The sequence below is a fragment of the Protomyctophum parallelum genome (assembly GCF_964188405.1).
Source record: "Protomyctophum parallelum genome assembly, chromosome: 13".
NCBI classification, from domain to species: Eukaryota; Metazoa; Chordata; class Actinopteri; order Myctophiformes; family Myctophidae; genus Protomyctophum; species Protomyctophum parallelum.
In genome coordinates, this window is record NC_139708.1 from 16,644,908 (window position 1) to 16,659,907 (window position 15,000).

General features: G+C 44.6%; 1 protein-coding gene across 2 annotated transcripts in view; it reads left to right on the plus strand.

Annotated features, from left to right (window-relative positions):
* Positions 1-15,000, plus strand: part of znf385c (zinc finger protein 385C) — a 185,720-nt gene that overhangs the window by 155,727 nt on the left and 14,993 nt on the right. For both annotated transcript variants that reach the window (XM_083780357.1, XM_083780358.1), the window contains 3 exons: positions 1,861-2,000; positions 7,191-7,301; positions 13,710-13,938. In XM_083780357.1, coding sequence (XP_083636483.1) covers positions 1,861-2,000; positions 7,191-7,301; positions 13,710-13,938 — 480 coding nt within the window. The remainder of the gene's footprint in view (positions 1-1,860; positions 2,001-7,190; positions 7,302-13,709; positions 13,939-15,000) is intronic.

The window sequence follows — 15,000 nt, forward strand, 5'->3', positions numbered from 1 at the left end:
ATCAGATCTTGAGTAAAGTTTTGGACACGTATTGGTTATTTAGTGTTTCCCGCAGTTAAATAAGGTGATGTGAGTTAGGTCGGTTACGTTTAGGGGATACGGAATGGATGTATAGGTCTATGCAAAGTGTGCGTGCGTGTGTGTGTGTGTGCGTGCGTACATACTGTACGTGCACGTGTGCGTGCTTATCAGGGCATATCACAGCTCCTCCTATCTATAACACACATCTCCACTGTCGGGTGGCAACTCTGTATGTCCCACAGACAGGCGTGAGCCTTGAGCACTAACAGCATGGTGTCCATGTTTTGGGCATGTCATTATATACCTGTCCTTTATATGTATACCCTTTTTCTTTAAAAAAGAGCTAATTTAGGGGGCGCATGCCACATATAGGCGTTGGCCTGACAGCGCGTTGCGTTGCGTGTTCCCAGTTCCCAGTTGATGACGATCTTTGCTGCACGTCTCTCCCCTTCTCTCTCTCCCTCTTTCCTGTCCATCTTCCCTAGATACTATCAATAAAAGGCAGAAAAGCCTAAAAGAAATAGCTAATTTAGAAGATCTACAAGCTATACGCATCGCAGCATGTTGTGACATTTTAGATCGACTGTCTGCTTCCGATATACCTTTGCTGCTACCCTGTCAACCAAAAGGTATAAAATAGGGCAAACTACCATGAAAAGATGAAAATGTGGAGATGCCAGGTTTTGGGGCGGCAGCAGCGAGGACGAGCTGGGGGTGCATGCGGTGGCGGCCCGCAGATGACAGCGGGTGATTGATCCCGGCGCAGGATAAGTGTCCCGTGCACCGCCGAGCACACAGGTCTGCTGAAACTCAGCCAGGCGGAAAATTAGAAATCTCTTCATCCCTGGGCCATTTGAAATCCGATATCTCCCATCTTCCCCCTTGTGCAGGCACTCCCCTCTCTGCCAATAAATCAGTAATTAAATGATGTGTGTGGACGAGTGCGTGTGTACACGGGTGCCAGGTGCGCATCTCTGAGGGATTAGCTTGGGACGACGCCGTGATGATGGGGTGAGAGGATGTTCAAAGGGGTCACTGGCTATCCTGCCCACGCACGCACATACACACGTACATACACCCCCCCCCCCCCTTGAACATCTACACATACACACGTACACACACACGTACACAAACAAGTACACAAACAAGTACATACACACATGGACACAAACACATGGACACACACACACACACACACACACACACACACACACACACACAGCTGTTCATATTGATACGATGGGGAGTGCTAGGTAATGTTATGGTCCCCCAGCTACCAAATCAAACCCAGGTTTTGGATAAACCCCTGAGCACTGCACTTGATCTCCGGGAAGGATCAGACATACTTCTACAGTACATGTTCAGTTCAAATTAAAACATGTAGGCTATTGTTGCCCAGCCTCAGAGTCATTGCTGTGCAGTTGTGGATAAATACTAACCATTTTCAGAAAAACTTATGTTTCTATGGTTTTGGCCTTGCTCAGAGCTCCCGGACATGTTTTGCACATGCGCGCAGCCATTCACTTCACATTTCTGACTTAACCAAGCGTCTTGTTTGGAATGTTAGCGCTTCTAAAGAGAAATCAGACAAGGTAGCACGAGGTGGTAATGGAACATTATACATTTAGTTTACATTGAGGCGGATGGAGACTGACTTTTCAGTTCCGGTTCAACCTTAATTGACGGAATATTTAATGGCAGTGAACGGTTGGATTTGAAATTACGGGATATTTAGCCAATGGCAGTGGCTGTGTCTACTGTCTACTGGGTTAAGTAAGAGATGTGAGTACCGTAAGTGTTCCGTCACTGATGGCTGCGTTGCTGTTGTGTTGTGTGCAGGTGCGGCCCAGGGCAGCCCCCTCCTGGCGTCCCTGTCTGTCCCGGGACGACCCCTGCAGCCTCAGCTCCACCTCAAACACTTCCTTCCCTTCCGCCTCAACGGCTCCTCGCCCCTCAGCCTCTTCCCCAACTTTAACACGGTGAGTCACACGCACGCAAGGACGCACGGACGCACGCACGCACGCACACACACACACGCAGAGCCTGCGTGTTTTAGCCATTTAGACGGATGATTCTCAAAGTGTGGTCCGGGAACCCGTAAGCGGTCCTTGTGGAGGTTCCAGCGGGTCCCCCGGCAAAATGTGTTAATATAGCTTCAAGATAAGTTTAACCGCTTTAACCCCTATATACTGTACATTGGCAATTTGAAAATAGATATATAGATAATATATATATATATATATATATATATTTATTTATTTTGTGTTGTGGTGGTCCCATCGCTCACGTCATGTGAATATGGTCAATGCCTAGAGGGCCAGTTTCTTGTCGCAAAACTACACGTTGTGAGCTTGTAAATCGGCTATTTACAGTGCACGTCACGTGCACAAAACAAATATTTGGTCCTTGGTCCTTGATCCGGACCTTCTAAGCAAACTTTGGGTGTGAAAACGGCCAGAGACTAACCTGGGTTGTCTCTGTTCTTGGACCGCGTTTTTCTGTCCACACCAAATCTCTTTGCCAAAAATAGCAAGCTCACATTTTGGCTAATGTTCCCTTATTTGAATCTCAGGTATTTGGCAACTCTATCTGTTGCCGAGTTCAAACTGGGGGCCTTCTCCAGTTCAGTGGTTCCCAAACCTTTTAACTCAAAACAGAAATTAGAAATTTCCTACCTGGAAACTAGTGAAAATAGCAGCAATGCGTTGTGGTACATTGGGAATTTTACTTCTTAAACATTTGTTTTATAATTTATGGAATTTCATAGTTTTATTTCTTCATGAAATTACCATAGAAATGTTCCTGCGATCCACAAATAGATCGCGACCCAGTGTTTGGGAAACAGTGAGTCAGAGGACAGTCTCTAACTACTTTACTTCCTTGCTGAAAACGGTTTAAAGCCTTAAAGCCACTGCTTTGAACGTTCTCGCCCTGACCATCCAAGCAAGGTCTAGCGTACTGTACTGTCTGTGTGGAACTGGTCTAGGAGACTGTGCTCATTCCAGTATCAGCATTTTCACAGATGAAACCCCTGCTAGCATATAATTGTTTTTTCTTTTTACCGTCAGCAGTAAGCCTGCACCAAGCAGTGTGGCTCAGATGCTTACCTGCCTCTGTGTCTAGAATTAAAAGCTTGTTTCTTTGATCTCTGCTTACCGACAGTATACCCATTGTCATTGTGTATGTGTGTGTGTGTGTGTGTGTGTGTGTGTGGGTGTATGTGCTTCTTCTGATGTCTTTGATCCTACTTTTACAGTGTGTGTGTGTGTGTGTGTGTGTGTGTGTGTGTGTGTGTGTGTGTGTGTGTGTGTGTGTGTGTGTGTGTGTGTGTGTGTGTGCACATAAGAGTGTTTATGTGTTTGTAACGTGTGTGTCTGTGTGCACCTCTTTGCCCAGTCTTTGTGAAACCATCTCAAGTTCCTCTATCTGCATATGAAACATAAGCCCAGCACACTCTCTCTCTCTCTCTCTGTCCAGCATACATTTTACACCTCTTCAAATGGGAGTGAGATAAAAGGGGGAGAGCATGAGAGAGAAAAGACGCCGGGCCCCACATAGGCGTACTGTATAGCCCGCTGGGGACATACGGCGGCAGAGGGGTGCATGAGGCGGAACGGGCGGAGGAGATATGCACGTGTGCTGTGTGATGTGGTGGGGCTCCAGCCCGCGGCGCACAAAACGGGATCCGTGTGTTCTCGGTGCCCACCCACCAGTCTGAGTCCAGGGGTCAGTGGCAGTTACTGGCCTCTGGAAAGCCCAGGCAGCCACAAAACCAGCCTGGATGGCAGCCAGCACCTCCTCACTATCTGGAAGACGTCCTCACTGTCGGGGGAGGGGGGGGGGGATGAAACCTTGGAGCCGAGAAACCGGACGAATCTGCCAGAGTGAAATCTATATTAGTCTTGCCATGCCAGGCTAGAAACCACATTGAAGTAGTGATGCCTACAATAAAACATGGCGTTGTTGTTTTTAGCTAATGCTGCTCTACCACCTCTGCTTACTGATGTTGATGGTGATCATTATCATACCTTTTCAATTTGAAAATTTAAGAATATGCATTTTTTTGGTGTGCCAAAAAGTGACTTTGAGTGCCGTTTCACCATGCACGGCAAGCCAACTTAACACAAACCTCTGCCACGTTGTAACTTCTATCTCTTATTTATTTCCTCAATCGTGTGTTCCCTGTTAGCCGCAGTTATTTCCACATGGATTTATAATGAATTCAACCAGCTAGTTGAGAAGCCAGAGACCATTCTATTCAGCATGCCATTCATTCTCTCAGCAGAATGCAGCACCTGGAAGAACGTGGAAATGCTCTCTGCCCAGAATGCAGAGATGATGATAACTATAGGGGAGAGAAACATGTCAAATCAGGGTTTGCTTCAGACTCAGGAGGAAGATGATTAGTCTCCATAACGCATGGTGTGACTGTACAGCATGTGGCATTAATCACAAAGCCCATTCAGTAGGGAGCACCAGGTTCTCTTAGCCCTGATAAGACTCACGTTGTCCTGGGCGTGTGCAGGGAGAAGATGAATGCACCTGTCTCCGAAACTAAATAGCCTCCAGTTTTCATCCTGTCCTCTCTTACCCTCCCTCTCTCTCTACCTCTACCACCCCCTCCTCCTCTCTGTGTCTCTGCACCTCCCTTGCTGAAACTCTGTCATGGACTCAGCCTCCGTGTGCTGGATAGCTTCTGTCTGCACCAGGTTGGCGGGGGTGGAAGGAGTGGTGGGACAATAGGCACATTCATAGCAGTCGGTTCGGGATGGCTGCGGACAGACAATGTGCACATTCTTCTGTTCCTAAAACAAATAGTTGTGTGCAGCCTGCCCTGCTAAGGTGGACAGAGGGCAGGAGTAGTGTGGGGGGTGGATGGTGTGTGGAGTGTGTGTGTGGGGGTGCCGGCTGTCCGAGGCCAGGCTTCGGCTTGTGAAGGGAAAGGTCGGTTGTTCCCCAAGGTGGACTTGGAGTTGTTCAAGAAGCCACAGTGAGGCAGCGAGCGGAGGCACGGTTACCTCCCAGGGGAGAGAGAGCTCTACCTACAGCAGAGAGCTTTGAGTGTCAGGTGTGTTTATGTTCCCTACATCACACCTGGCCTTGAGGAATCCTGGGTAAACAAACTCTGCCTTCAAACAGGAGTCACCTGTCTGAGGAGGGCTGTGGTTGAGGGGTGAGGATGATTCGGGCATTGTTCAGGCTTGCGCGTCTCAGACAGAATTGCATCGACATTCACTGGAACAGCACCAGCGCAGATCTGGTTACGCCAAGTGTGGCAGTCTAACCACAGAGTGACTGTATACTGTACACCCCCCCCCCCCCCCCCCTCCCCAGACAAACCCTAACCTAAGCTCTCCTACCTCCGGATTTGAGGAGCGGGCCCGCCTCCAACCTTGAGAGGAGGCCTCCAGGAGGGGACTATTAGCTTACATGTGATACGCTGCTGATGGCTGCATTGACATTAGCTGTCATCGTGGCACAGTGCAGATCACCTAACGCAGTGGTTCGCAGTCGTTGGCGAGTATATTTCAAGAAGGCCCCCAACTAATTGGCGAAACACAATTTTATGATAACGTAACATAACATAACATAACAAATAAACATGCATCTGACAGACACGGTCACTGTGGCCTCACTTGCACCCCTCAGCTGTTTATTGAATGCTGTCTGGGGAGACTTTCTTATGTCTTCATCCAGACTGTTGGTTCTCATCCAGAACCATATTTATCATACTGTCATACCGTCTGCCCATAGTAACCACCAACATGTAGTGCAGTTTGCAATGTATCATAATCTCTCACAGAGCCCCCATTCCATTGCTGGAATCACAGTGGGCTATAACTGTATTAAAGCCCTTTTTATACTTAGTGAGGGCTGGTGTTGCTGCAGCGAAAATAGGCGATCTACGAGCTCAAAGTCAAAGTCCTACTATTTGTCACACACGTTACCGCAGTGAAATTTGTTCTCCACACATTTTTAGTATCTGACCCCCAATCCAACCACAGGATCTACAAGCGTTGCGGCGCGCTGTGTGGGCTTTCAACATGCAGATATAAATCAGACATCAGCGTCTCTAAGTTGGGCGTGAGAGAAATGTGCTATATTTGCAGTTGTGTTTCACGCCCAACTTATGGGCGGTGGGGTGTGTTAGCTGGCCACCACATAATCATAACATCCCTGGTTGGAATCTGGCTGGAGACCTGTGTTCCTTGTCTTCCCTCTCTTTGCCTTTGGGTTCTTGTCTCTCCAACGGTCCTGTACAAATAAAACTATATAACTGTCTAAAGCAGTGGTTCTCAACCTTGTTTTGATCAGGGCCCACTTGCATTTTGAGTGCATGTTTATTTTATTGATCAATCAATCGATTGTGTGCCGACTTGGATCAATGGAACTAACGCAGTATACTTTAAGCTGACCAGCCCCGGCCCACAGGTTGGGAACTGCTGGCCTAAAAGGTTATCTTGAAGGAAAAATTAATGAAACTGCCTCTCGACCCCACGCCACTTCAGTTCATTTCCCTCTCTCTCAATTCAGTTCAATTCAAAGGAGCTTTATTGGCATGAGAAAACATACGTTTCATTGCCAAAGTAAAAGTGGAACAAAACAATAACCCTCTCTCTCTGGAATATCTGGAACATGTGTGGTGCGTTTGGTACCATTTGTAAACTCTCCGAGTAGGCAGCACACTGTACTGTAGGTGCACCCACTTTGAATGTTACAGTATCAGCCTTTAATCAAGAATATGTCCGTGATCAGAAGCTTGGAATAGAGCCAATTATGTGATAATCAGACATACTAGGAAACGCGGAAGTAAAACTACTACGACACGTTGGGGAGCGCTTGTTTTTTGTGACCATGACCATGACAGAGGCACGGCGTCTCTGGTGGCCTATAGAGCCACGGGAGGCACCAATAGGCACAGAATAGTAAATATTAGTCCCCTCTACTTTCCATGCTCCCGACATGTCTGCACCGTCCTGCGCGCGCTCCAAGTGAACACAGCCAATTGCCATCACTGAAAACAACGTCATGACCAACGTATGACCAATATGACCAATATGGCCATATTGGCCATATTCCATCGTCTTGATAACGTGTATTTAATGCAGTGATAACACATGGATCCGTTGGTAGGTGGATGGTGACGGTGTTTGCTTGCTGTGTCCTAGATGGACCCGGTGCAGAAGGCGGTGATCAATCACACGTTCGGTGTCCCTCAGCCCCTCAAGAAGAAACAGATTATATCCTGCAACATCTGCCACCTGCGCTTCAACTCCACGGTAAGGACACATGTGCTTAGGCTGCATTTTAGGAGTGTGTGTGTGTGTGTGTGTGTGTGTGTGTGTGTTGTTTGGGTGTGAGGAATTAGACAGCAGGGAGAGCTGCGTTTATCTGTGCAGGGCAGAAACAATCAGTAGCACCAGCGGGGGAGCCCCAGTTTCAACATCTCCACGTTCCATTTATCACACACACACACACACACACACACACACACACACACACACACACATGCACGCACAGTCGCTCGTACAAATGCACATGCAAGTGCGCACACGCAGGCAGACTCAGTGTCACACACAGATCATGTCATCAACACACACAAATACTGTATACATAGATTTATTGTACTACTGTATACAGTAGTATAATACATCAAGTATCACTTTTACATCAAGTCACTTTTATATAGTAATCCTGCTACCCTAATAGACTGCCTTTATCTGCCTTTATCCCTGCTCTTTCTCCGACCGAACCACACTTTTACCACACATCTCTCTATGCAAATTAAAAATCTGCACGCTCCCAGAATACATATAGGCTACTTTTATTCGACATAACTGTCATATTTACTGTACAAATATTGTTTTTACATCACCACACGATCCCACGGGCCAACTGGAACAACTTTCTGTGACGTCATAATCGTCATGTTGGCGTCTACTTACGCCAACTGCGTTCACTTAATGGGGCCAGTGGCCGCCAGTCCTTCACAGTGACACACGTTACATGAACCACGCGACCGGGATGGTTTCTTACCCCTCAATGTCGTGAATTTCTAAGCCTGCGCCACGCCTACTCTACAGTCTACACTGCTCCATAGAGAGCGACTCGAGCAGCAGCTCCGTCAGACAGCCCACAGCCCCACACCCAAATGAATCAAATGAATAAATAAGGCGCTTATATCGCTTTTGCTCAGTGGATGGGACATTTACATTAAAAGCTATCGGATGGACGCGTGGATAACGGCATGGTTGTGTGCAATCGGAGGGAAAGGTTCCATAATCCATATAGCTTCCATGCTAGCTGCTTCAGACACAGGGGAGGGGAGGGAGATGGCCCGCGGTCACGGGACTCGAGTGCGAAATAGCGCTTATGCAACAATTACCCTAAAAACACAAACACCTCAACTCATTGTGAATAAGAATAATAATAATAAGATAATAATTTCACCCAGTATGAAGCTAAATGTGGAAGCCGTGTGTGTCACACCAAAGGTGGTGTCCTATAGAATCCTGTACCGTTCCTCTTGCATCTGGGCTGAGGCCGAGTTGGCTCCGTCTAATGAGCAAATTTGGAACTTCCTGTTTGAGAGCTAGCAAATGTAAGACATCCGGTTGCCTTCAGAATAAAATAAGGTTATTTAATTCGTTAATTAAATCATTATTACATTACATTATTAGTATTATTATTACATTACAGTAAAGACACACATTATGTTTCTGTGTAAAAATAAGTAATTAAATAACATAAAAAAGTTATCTAAATGGATAAATGCTATTCACTAGAGTGATTCCCAACCTGTGTTCCGCGGCACTTTAGTGTGCCGTTTGATATGTCCAGGTGTGCCGCCTGATTTGTCAGAAAGTAACACTAAGTTAGTGTTACTTTCTGTCAAAATCAGGCGGCACACTAACCCTCCCCCAAAAGCAATATTATAGCTACTGGGCTGCAGGCTTCCTATTGTTGCGTTGTCACACGTCTAACCATTAGACGTGCAATAACAACAACACGGCCATTGAAATCTTAATGCTTAGGTGCATGCAGAAGACGCTACATTTCGCTCCCTCCAGAAAGACTGGAGTGCGCAGAGCGCACATGCACGTAGACAGCAGACACATACATGTCCCGACCCAAACACTGAGGAGCTAAAGTAAACGTGACGTTGTTGTGATTAAACATAATGTGCCACGAAAAATAGCTGTCCAAAATAGCTGACCATAGATGTCCAAACATGATCGCCTCGTTCGGCCAACAAAATATATCTCCCTCCCCGATTTATTCTTCGTCGTACACGTGTTATGCTTGCATGCTGAAAATGGCTGATCGACAAGCTCACAACGCGTTGCGGACGCAACGCGTTGTGAGCTTGTCGATCAGCTATTTTTAGCACGTGGAAATATGCAGGCTGTGAGAACTGAGACCCTTCACAATAAAAGCATGCAGCTTTCAAGGATTAAGAATTAGGTGGCATTTCACATTGCATATGAGCTATTTTTTTCTCCAAATTGTATTTAAAATATATATATATAATAAGGAATTAATTTGGATAATGGTAATGGAGATATTGTAAAAGTTGTCACTTTATTAATCCCAACACTGTAAGTATGTATATATATATATATATATATATATATATATATATATATATATACACATAATGTATGTATATGTATATAGATAGGAAACACTGCTCTAGAGTGCATGGACTTTATAAAGTGGACACTGGACAAAAGAGGCCTCCGCGAGGCAACTATTGGGACATACCCACGTGTTCAGGGAGATGTCCTCTACCACACCCCACTACACGTGCTGAGTTTACAAAGATTGACAGATTTCGGAGAAGACTGATAGTTTATCCTTTAGTAATTAGGCTGTGGAAATATTCACACTACTTTTGGATTTGCAGGCCCGGCGCCACGGGGGGTAAAGGGGTGTTTGCCCCCCTAAATCAACCTCTCTGCCCCCTTAGATCAAAAGTGGAAAAAACTCTATAGTTACAGACAAAACAATGGTACATTTCCAGGCATTCAATTAAATTCCCTTGCTTGAAAGGAAGGAAGTAAGGATGCATCTTAATACAGGATGCAGCAGCATCTTAATGATCGCCCATCTAGAACTGGAAAAACAACATTCCTCACCTATAGGCCATCCTTGGGGTGGGGAGGGGTGCTAATGTCATTGTTGCAGTGGGCAGGGTGCTTAAGTGGGCAGCTTAGCTACTATTACTAGCCTATTTATTTGTTTCTAAAAATGTCAATAATAAAATATATTTTTTTTAGATTTGGCAATTTTGGCAGTGCCATTGATTGATAAGTTGCAGAATTTGATGTGTGTAGTTCTTTATCCCTTTCTCAAAATCTATACAAGAGAAAACATGTGAGCAAAAAGATGTGAGCTAAAAGGTGTACCCATGTCGTATCATACATGGTCACCTGTAAACTCACTCATTTACAAACAAGCTCACATCACAGCAATAATCCATGTAATAATCACAATAACAATACTAATAATAATAATCATAATCATAATCATACTAATAACAATAAGCTTCTTTGTAAACTCACTCATTTACAAACAAGCTCACATCAGAACAATAATACATGTAATAATAACAATAACAATAATAATAATCATTATAAGAAGAAGAACAACAATAACAACACTAATAACAACACTAACAGTACAGTACAGTACAGTACAGTAAAGACGTACAGTACAGTAAAGTACAGTACAGTTCAATACAGTACAGAGGACAACATTACAGTACAGTGCAATACTAAGGAGTGCAGTACAGTACAAAGGGGTACAGTACAGCACTCGCATCGCCCTCCTGCTATTGCCTTCTTCCCATTTGAGACACATCGAATGGCGCTAGGATGAGCGGGCCGCAGGCCCGCGAAATTCTAGTAATAATAATAATAATAATAATAATAATATATTTTTTATATTGTGACATTACAATTATACAGTCACCAAGGTTGGAGTAATTGAGTTTCCGGGATTTCTTGTTTTTATTATTACATTGATTGTTTAGCTACTGCAGTGAAACTTTACTCGACAACAATTCTGACCATCCCTTTTGATACCATTCATTATATAGCAAACGTATAAATAAAGCCATGTGATAAACAAGACATATGTGTTGCTCTAATAGCCCCCTGCGTAATGACGAGGCGAGCGACCAATCAGGACTCCCTGTTAAGGGATGTTTTTCTGTAGTCATGCCTTTGGGGTGGTGATGTGATAACCAATGCTCATTTGACACGTTCTCTCTCTCTCCGTCTCCTCTGAGACCTATACGTAGTTGGATATAGAGGATGGTATAGCTGAGAGGGAGCTAGCAGGATTTGTCACGTCACGCTAATCTCCGAAGCCTTTTCACGGCAGATCAGTCAGCTGATGTGGTGAGGTACTCAAGTTGGTGTTTACAGATGCGGCCTTGACAGTCTGGGTTATTTATAATGCCCTCCTACAACACACCATTAAGTCTGTTAATGTGGATTCTGCCTCCTGACCAACTGTATACGACAAGCACTGGTGTTTGCTTAGACCTCTCTCTCTGTTTAGTAATACATGAGAAATGTGGGAGACGAGTAATATAATTAGTGGTATCGTGTGTGTGTGTGTGTGTGTGTGTGTGTGTGTGTGTGTACGCCTGTCCCTTTGTGCATCATGGTGTATCTGTAATATTGTAATGGTGTTTATCAGCATACGATCACAGCGGATGCTGACATCTATTCACTGAGGTAATCAGTGAAATCCACCACCAGAAGATGACGCGTGTATGAGTTGTTTTTGGCGAAGTAAATTAAAATAGTGGGAGCAAATGGTGGTGCTGGCAAGCAGTGTACATTGAGGCTGGAGGACAGGGCTGTGTTATCCTTATAGTTGCATGCGCTCAGTGTGAAAAGCTCTTAATTCAGAGTGCAGTGGTTAAACAAACATTCTTCTTCGTGTTGATTTGTTGAAAGTGTTCAAACTGGCACAATAATGTTAATTTGAATTGAAATAAAACATCTGATATATACATGCGTGCATACACAATTTTTACAATTTGATCAAATGGTTGTTGTTTTTTACTGCGTCACTCTCCATCACTACAGGTATAAAGCCAGCGTTGCTACATGTAGCATAATGTCTCTCCATCACTATATCAAAGCCAGCATTATATTATATAGCATAATGCTACATGTAGAATAATGTCTCTCCATCTATATCAAAGCCAGCATTATACATGTAGCATAATGCTACATGTAACATAATGCGAGGAGAGCTGATCTTCAGAGGCTATTTTGAGAGCTCTCTGCATTGATTTCTGTGAAATTCCTATACATGAATGTTATCTGACATCAGGGGCCTTACAGTGATTGAACAGGGCCGGGAGAATTAGAATAATGTGAAGACAATCATACATGCACGGTGTGTGTGTGTTTGTGTGTGTGTGTGTGTGTGTGTGTGTGTGTGTGTGTGTGTGTGTGTGTGTGTGTGCGTGCGTGTGTTTTCTTTTTTCGTAATTTCTTAAGTATCATTATAAGGTTTCCTCCTGACAGGGGCCGTATGTTGTTACATGCCTCTGGGATTTGCTGTGGCTGGCACTTGCAGTGCACATTAATGAGTTAGTTCTAGAGATGGGATCCTTTCTGTTGTTACATATTGCACACGCAATTATACCTCTGGCCTCCCAATGTGCTGGTGCTCTTATCGGCTGGAAACAGACTCTCCTTGCAGCAAGTGTGTGTGTGTGTGTGTGTGTGTGTGTGTGTGTGTGTGTGTGTGTGCGCGTGCATGTGTGCACATGTGTGCGGGTGCGCGTGTGCGCGCATGCGTCACTGTAAGGAGAGTCTGCACAAGCTCATGTATATCTTTGCTGTCGTTTGGAAACCGTGTATGTTCAAAACCTGCCAATTTTCGGGAAATGAAACGAAAATGTTCAGAAATAGTTCATATAGCAGATCTTCAACCTCACAACGCATTGTGCATTGTGATTTTCACTACTTTTGTGCTTTTCACTACTTTTGCATGCCGAAGTCGGACGTTAAGTTTATATGTTTATAAACATATAAAATTGAAATATGGAGATAGGGGGTTTCTGCCTGACAGTGATGATGCGTATATTACACACATTTTAGCATTTATTTCACGTATAAATGCAAAAAAATGCATTTGAGCTGATAATGCATGACCAGTCCAGGACCACAATGGAAACAAGACCCTAGGGCAGCAGGGTTTTTCAAAGTCGGTGCTGTGGCACCCTATGGTGCCCCAGAATACTTTCATTCAATTCATCAATATCACTTCAGTTTAACCACTTAGACTCACTATAGGCTTAATAAAACGGACCTGAGTTGCACTGTACTTTTTCCATCTATTCTACTCTCTTCACCAAAATTTTCTGATCTACAAGCTCTGAGCGTTGTGAGCTTGTAGATCGGCTATTTTTAGTGAATGTTCCCCCCCCAAAATAGGGATCATGGGCTTCAAGTGGCTAAATATCAAGGAGGAAGTTATTTTCAGTATTTTTTCAATATTTTAAAGGGGTGCCCTGAGCCAAAAGGTTTGAGAACCTCTGCCCTACAGGGTGTTATCCTTTTAACAATCATTGTAAACCGTACCTTTGTACAATCAATCAATGAAGTCTATAATATTTGCGTTTCCTCACCTCCTTGGCTCTCGTCTCTCGTGTGCAGAACCAGGCGGAGGCACACTATAAGGGACACAAGCACGCCCGGAAGCTCAAAGCTATGGAGGCCCAGAAGAACCGGCAGCGTCGGACAGGGGACGCCTCCACTGTCAGGGAGCGGGACAGGGACAGAGACAGAGAGCGCGACAGGGACAAGAGCAAGACTGGTGACTCTGAGGCAGCGCTCCTCCTCCCAGCGCTCATGGACACAAGCTTGATAGAAGGGACACGGACAAGTAAGTACAGTACACTGGCAGACAGATGAGGGTGCTGTCAATTGACTCTATTCACACACCATTCTCCTCTTACTTTCTACTCGAGTGTGAAGTAAGAGGAAAATGTGAATTATAGGGCCAATTAAGGCACTAATATAAGGGGGAAAAGAATGGCCGTCCCTCATCATGCGTTTTGCCTTGCCATCCCACGTTTCATTCATCATTACCTCCTTGTTAACCTTTTTCCTTCTTTACGATTATAATTTACAATTTGCAAATTAGGCATTTAGCAGGTGCTCTTATACCCAGTGCAACTTACATGTATGGGATCAGAATAAGCTGAGTAAGCATGAACTATAGTCAACATAGTCAACAACAAGGTCAATAGTCGCATAAATAAATAAATAGAGTGCAGGAAGATTTTTTTTTGCCTCAAAGCAACCATACAGGGAAAACAATTAACCTACTGTAGCAGCTGTATCAATAGCATGCTATTCGAAAGTAACATTCTTAAAATGTGTGTAGCGATCGGAATAACATTCTTAACATTAATGTTCAAGAAAAAACTAATCTTAGTAGGCCCAACAAAAAAAAACATGAGAACAAATTACCAAGATATACCTGTATATCAGGTATCATCTATCGAAAAGGATCTTCTCATTCTGACATGACCTACACTCCTACTTTTTGTTTCACGTACTCCTGCACTGCACACATCTTGTCCTCCCTGGCCTTGTCCTCATCTCCTCGCATCAGGTTGTGGTTTTAGATCATGACTAGATGTATCTCCTATTACCTTTCTGTGCGTCTCCGGCTCCCCTCTTTGCATTCAAAGCTTATAGCTTAGCTTGCCCATGCTGTCCTCGCATCCCTCTCTTCGCCGGGTCTTCTCCAAGCACAGGCTCCGTGATGGATGACCGGCTCTGACGTTACGGGACAGTATAGTGGGTGTCTGGGAGAGAGTGATGCTGTGTTAATAAAGGAAGAGGATGAGATCGATCGGCGTGTCGGTGGGGTTGTTCTTACCCTGTTGGTTTCTTAATCTCTCTCCCTGTTTGACCACTTCTTCTGGCCCACATGTGA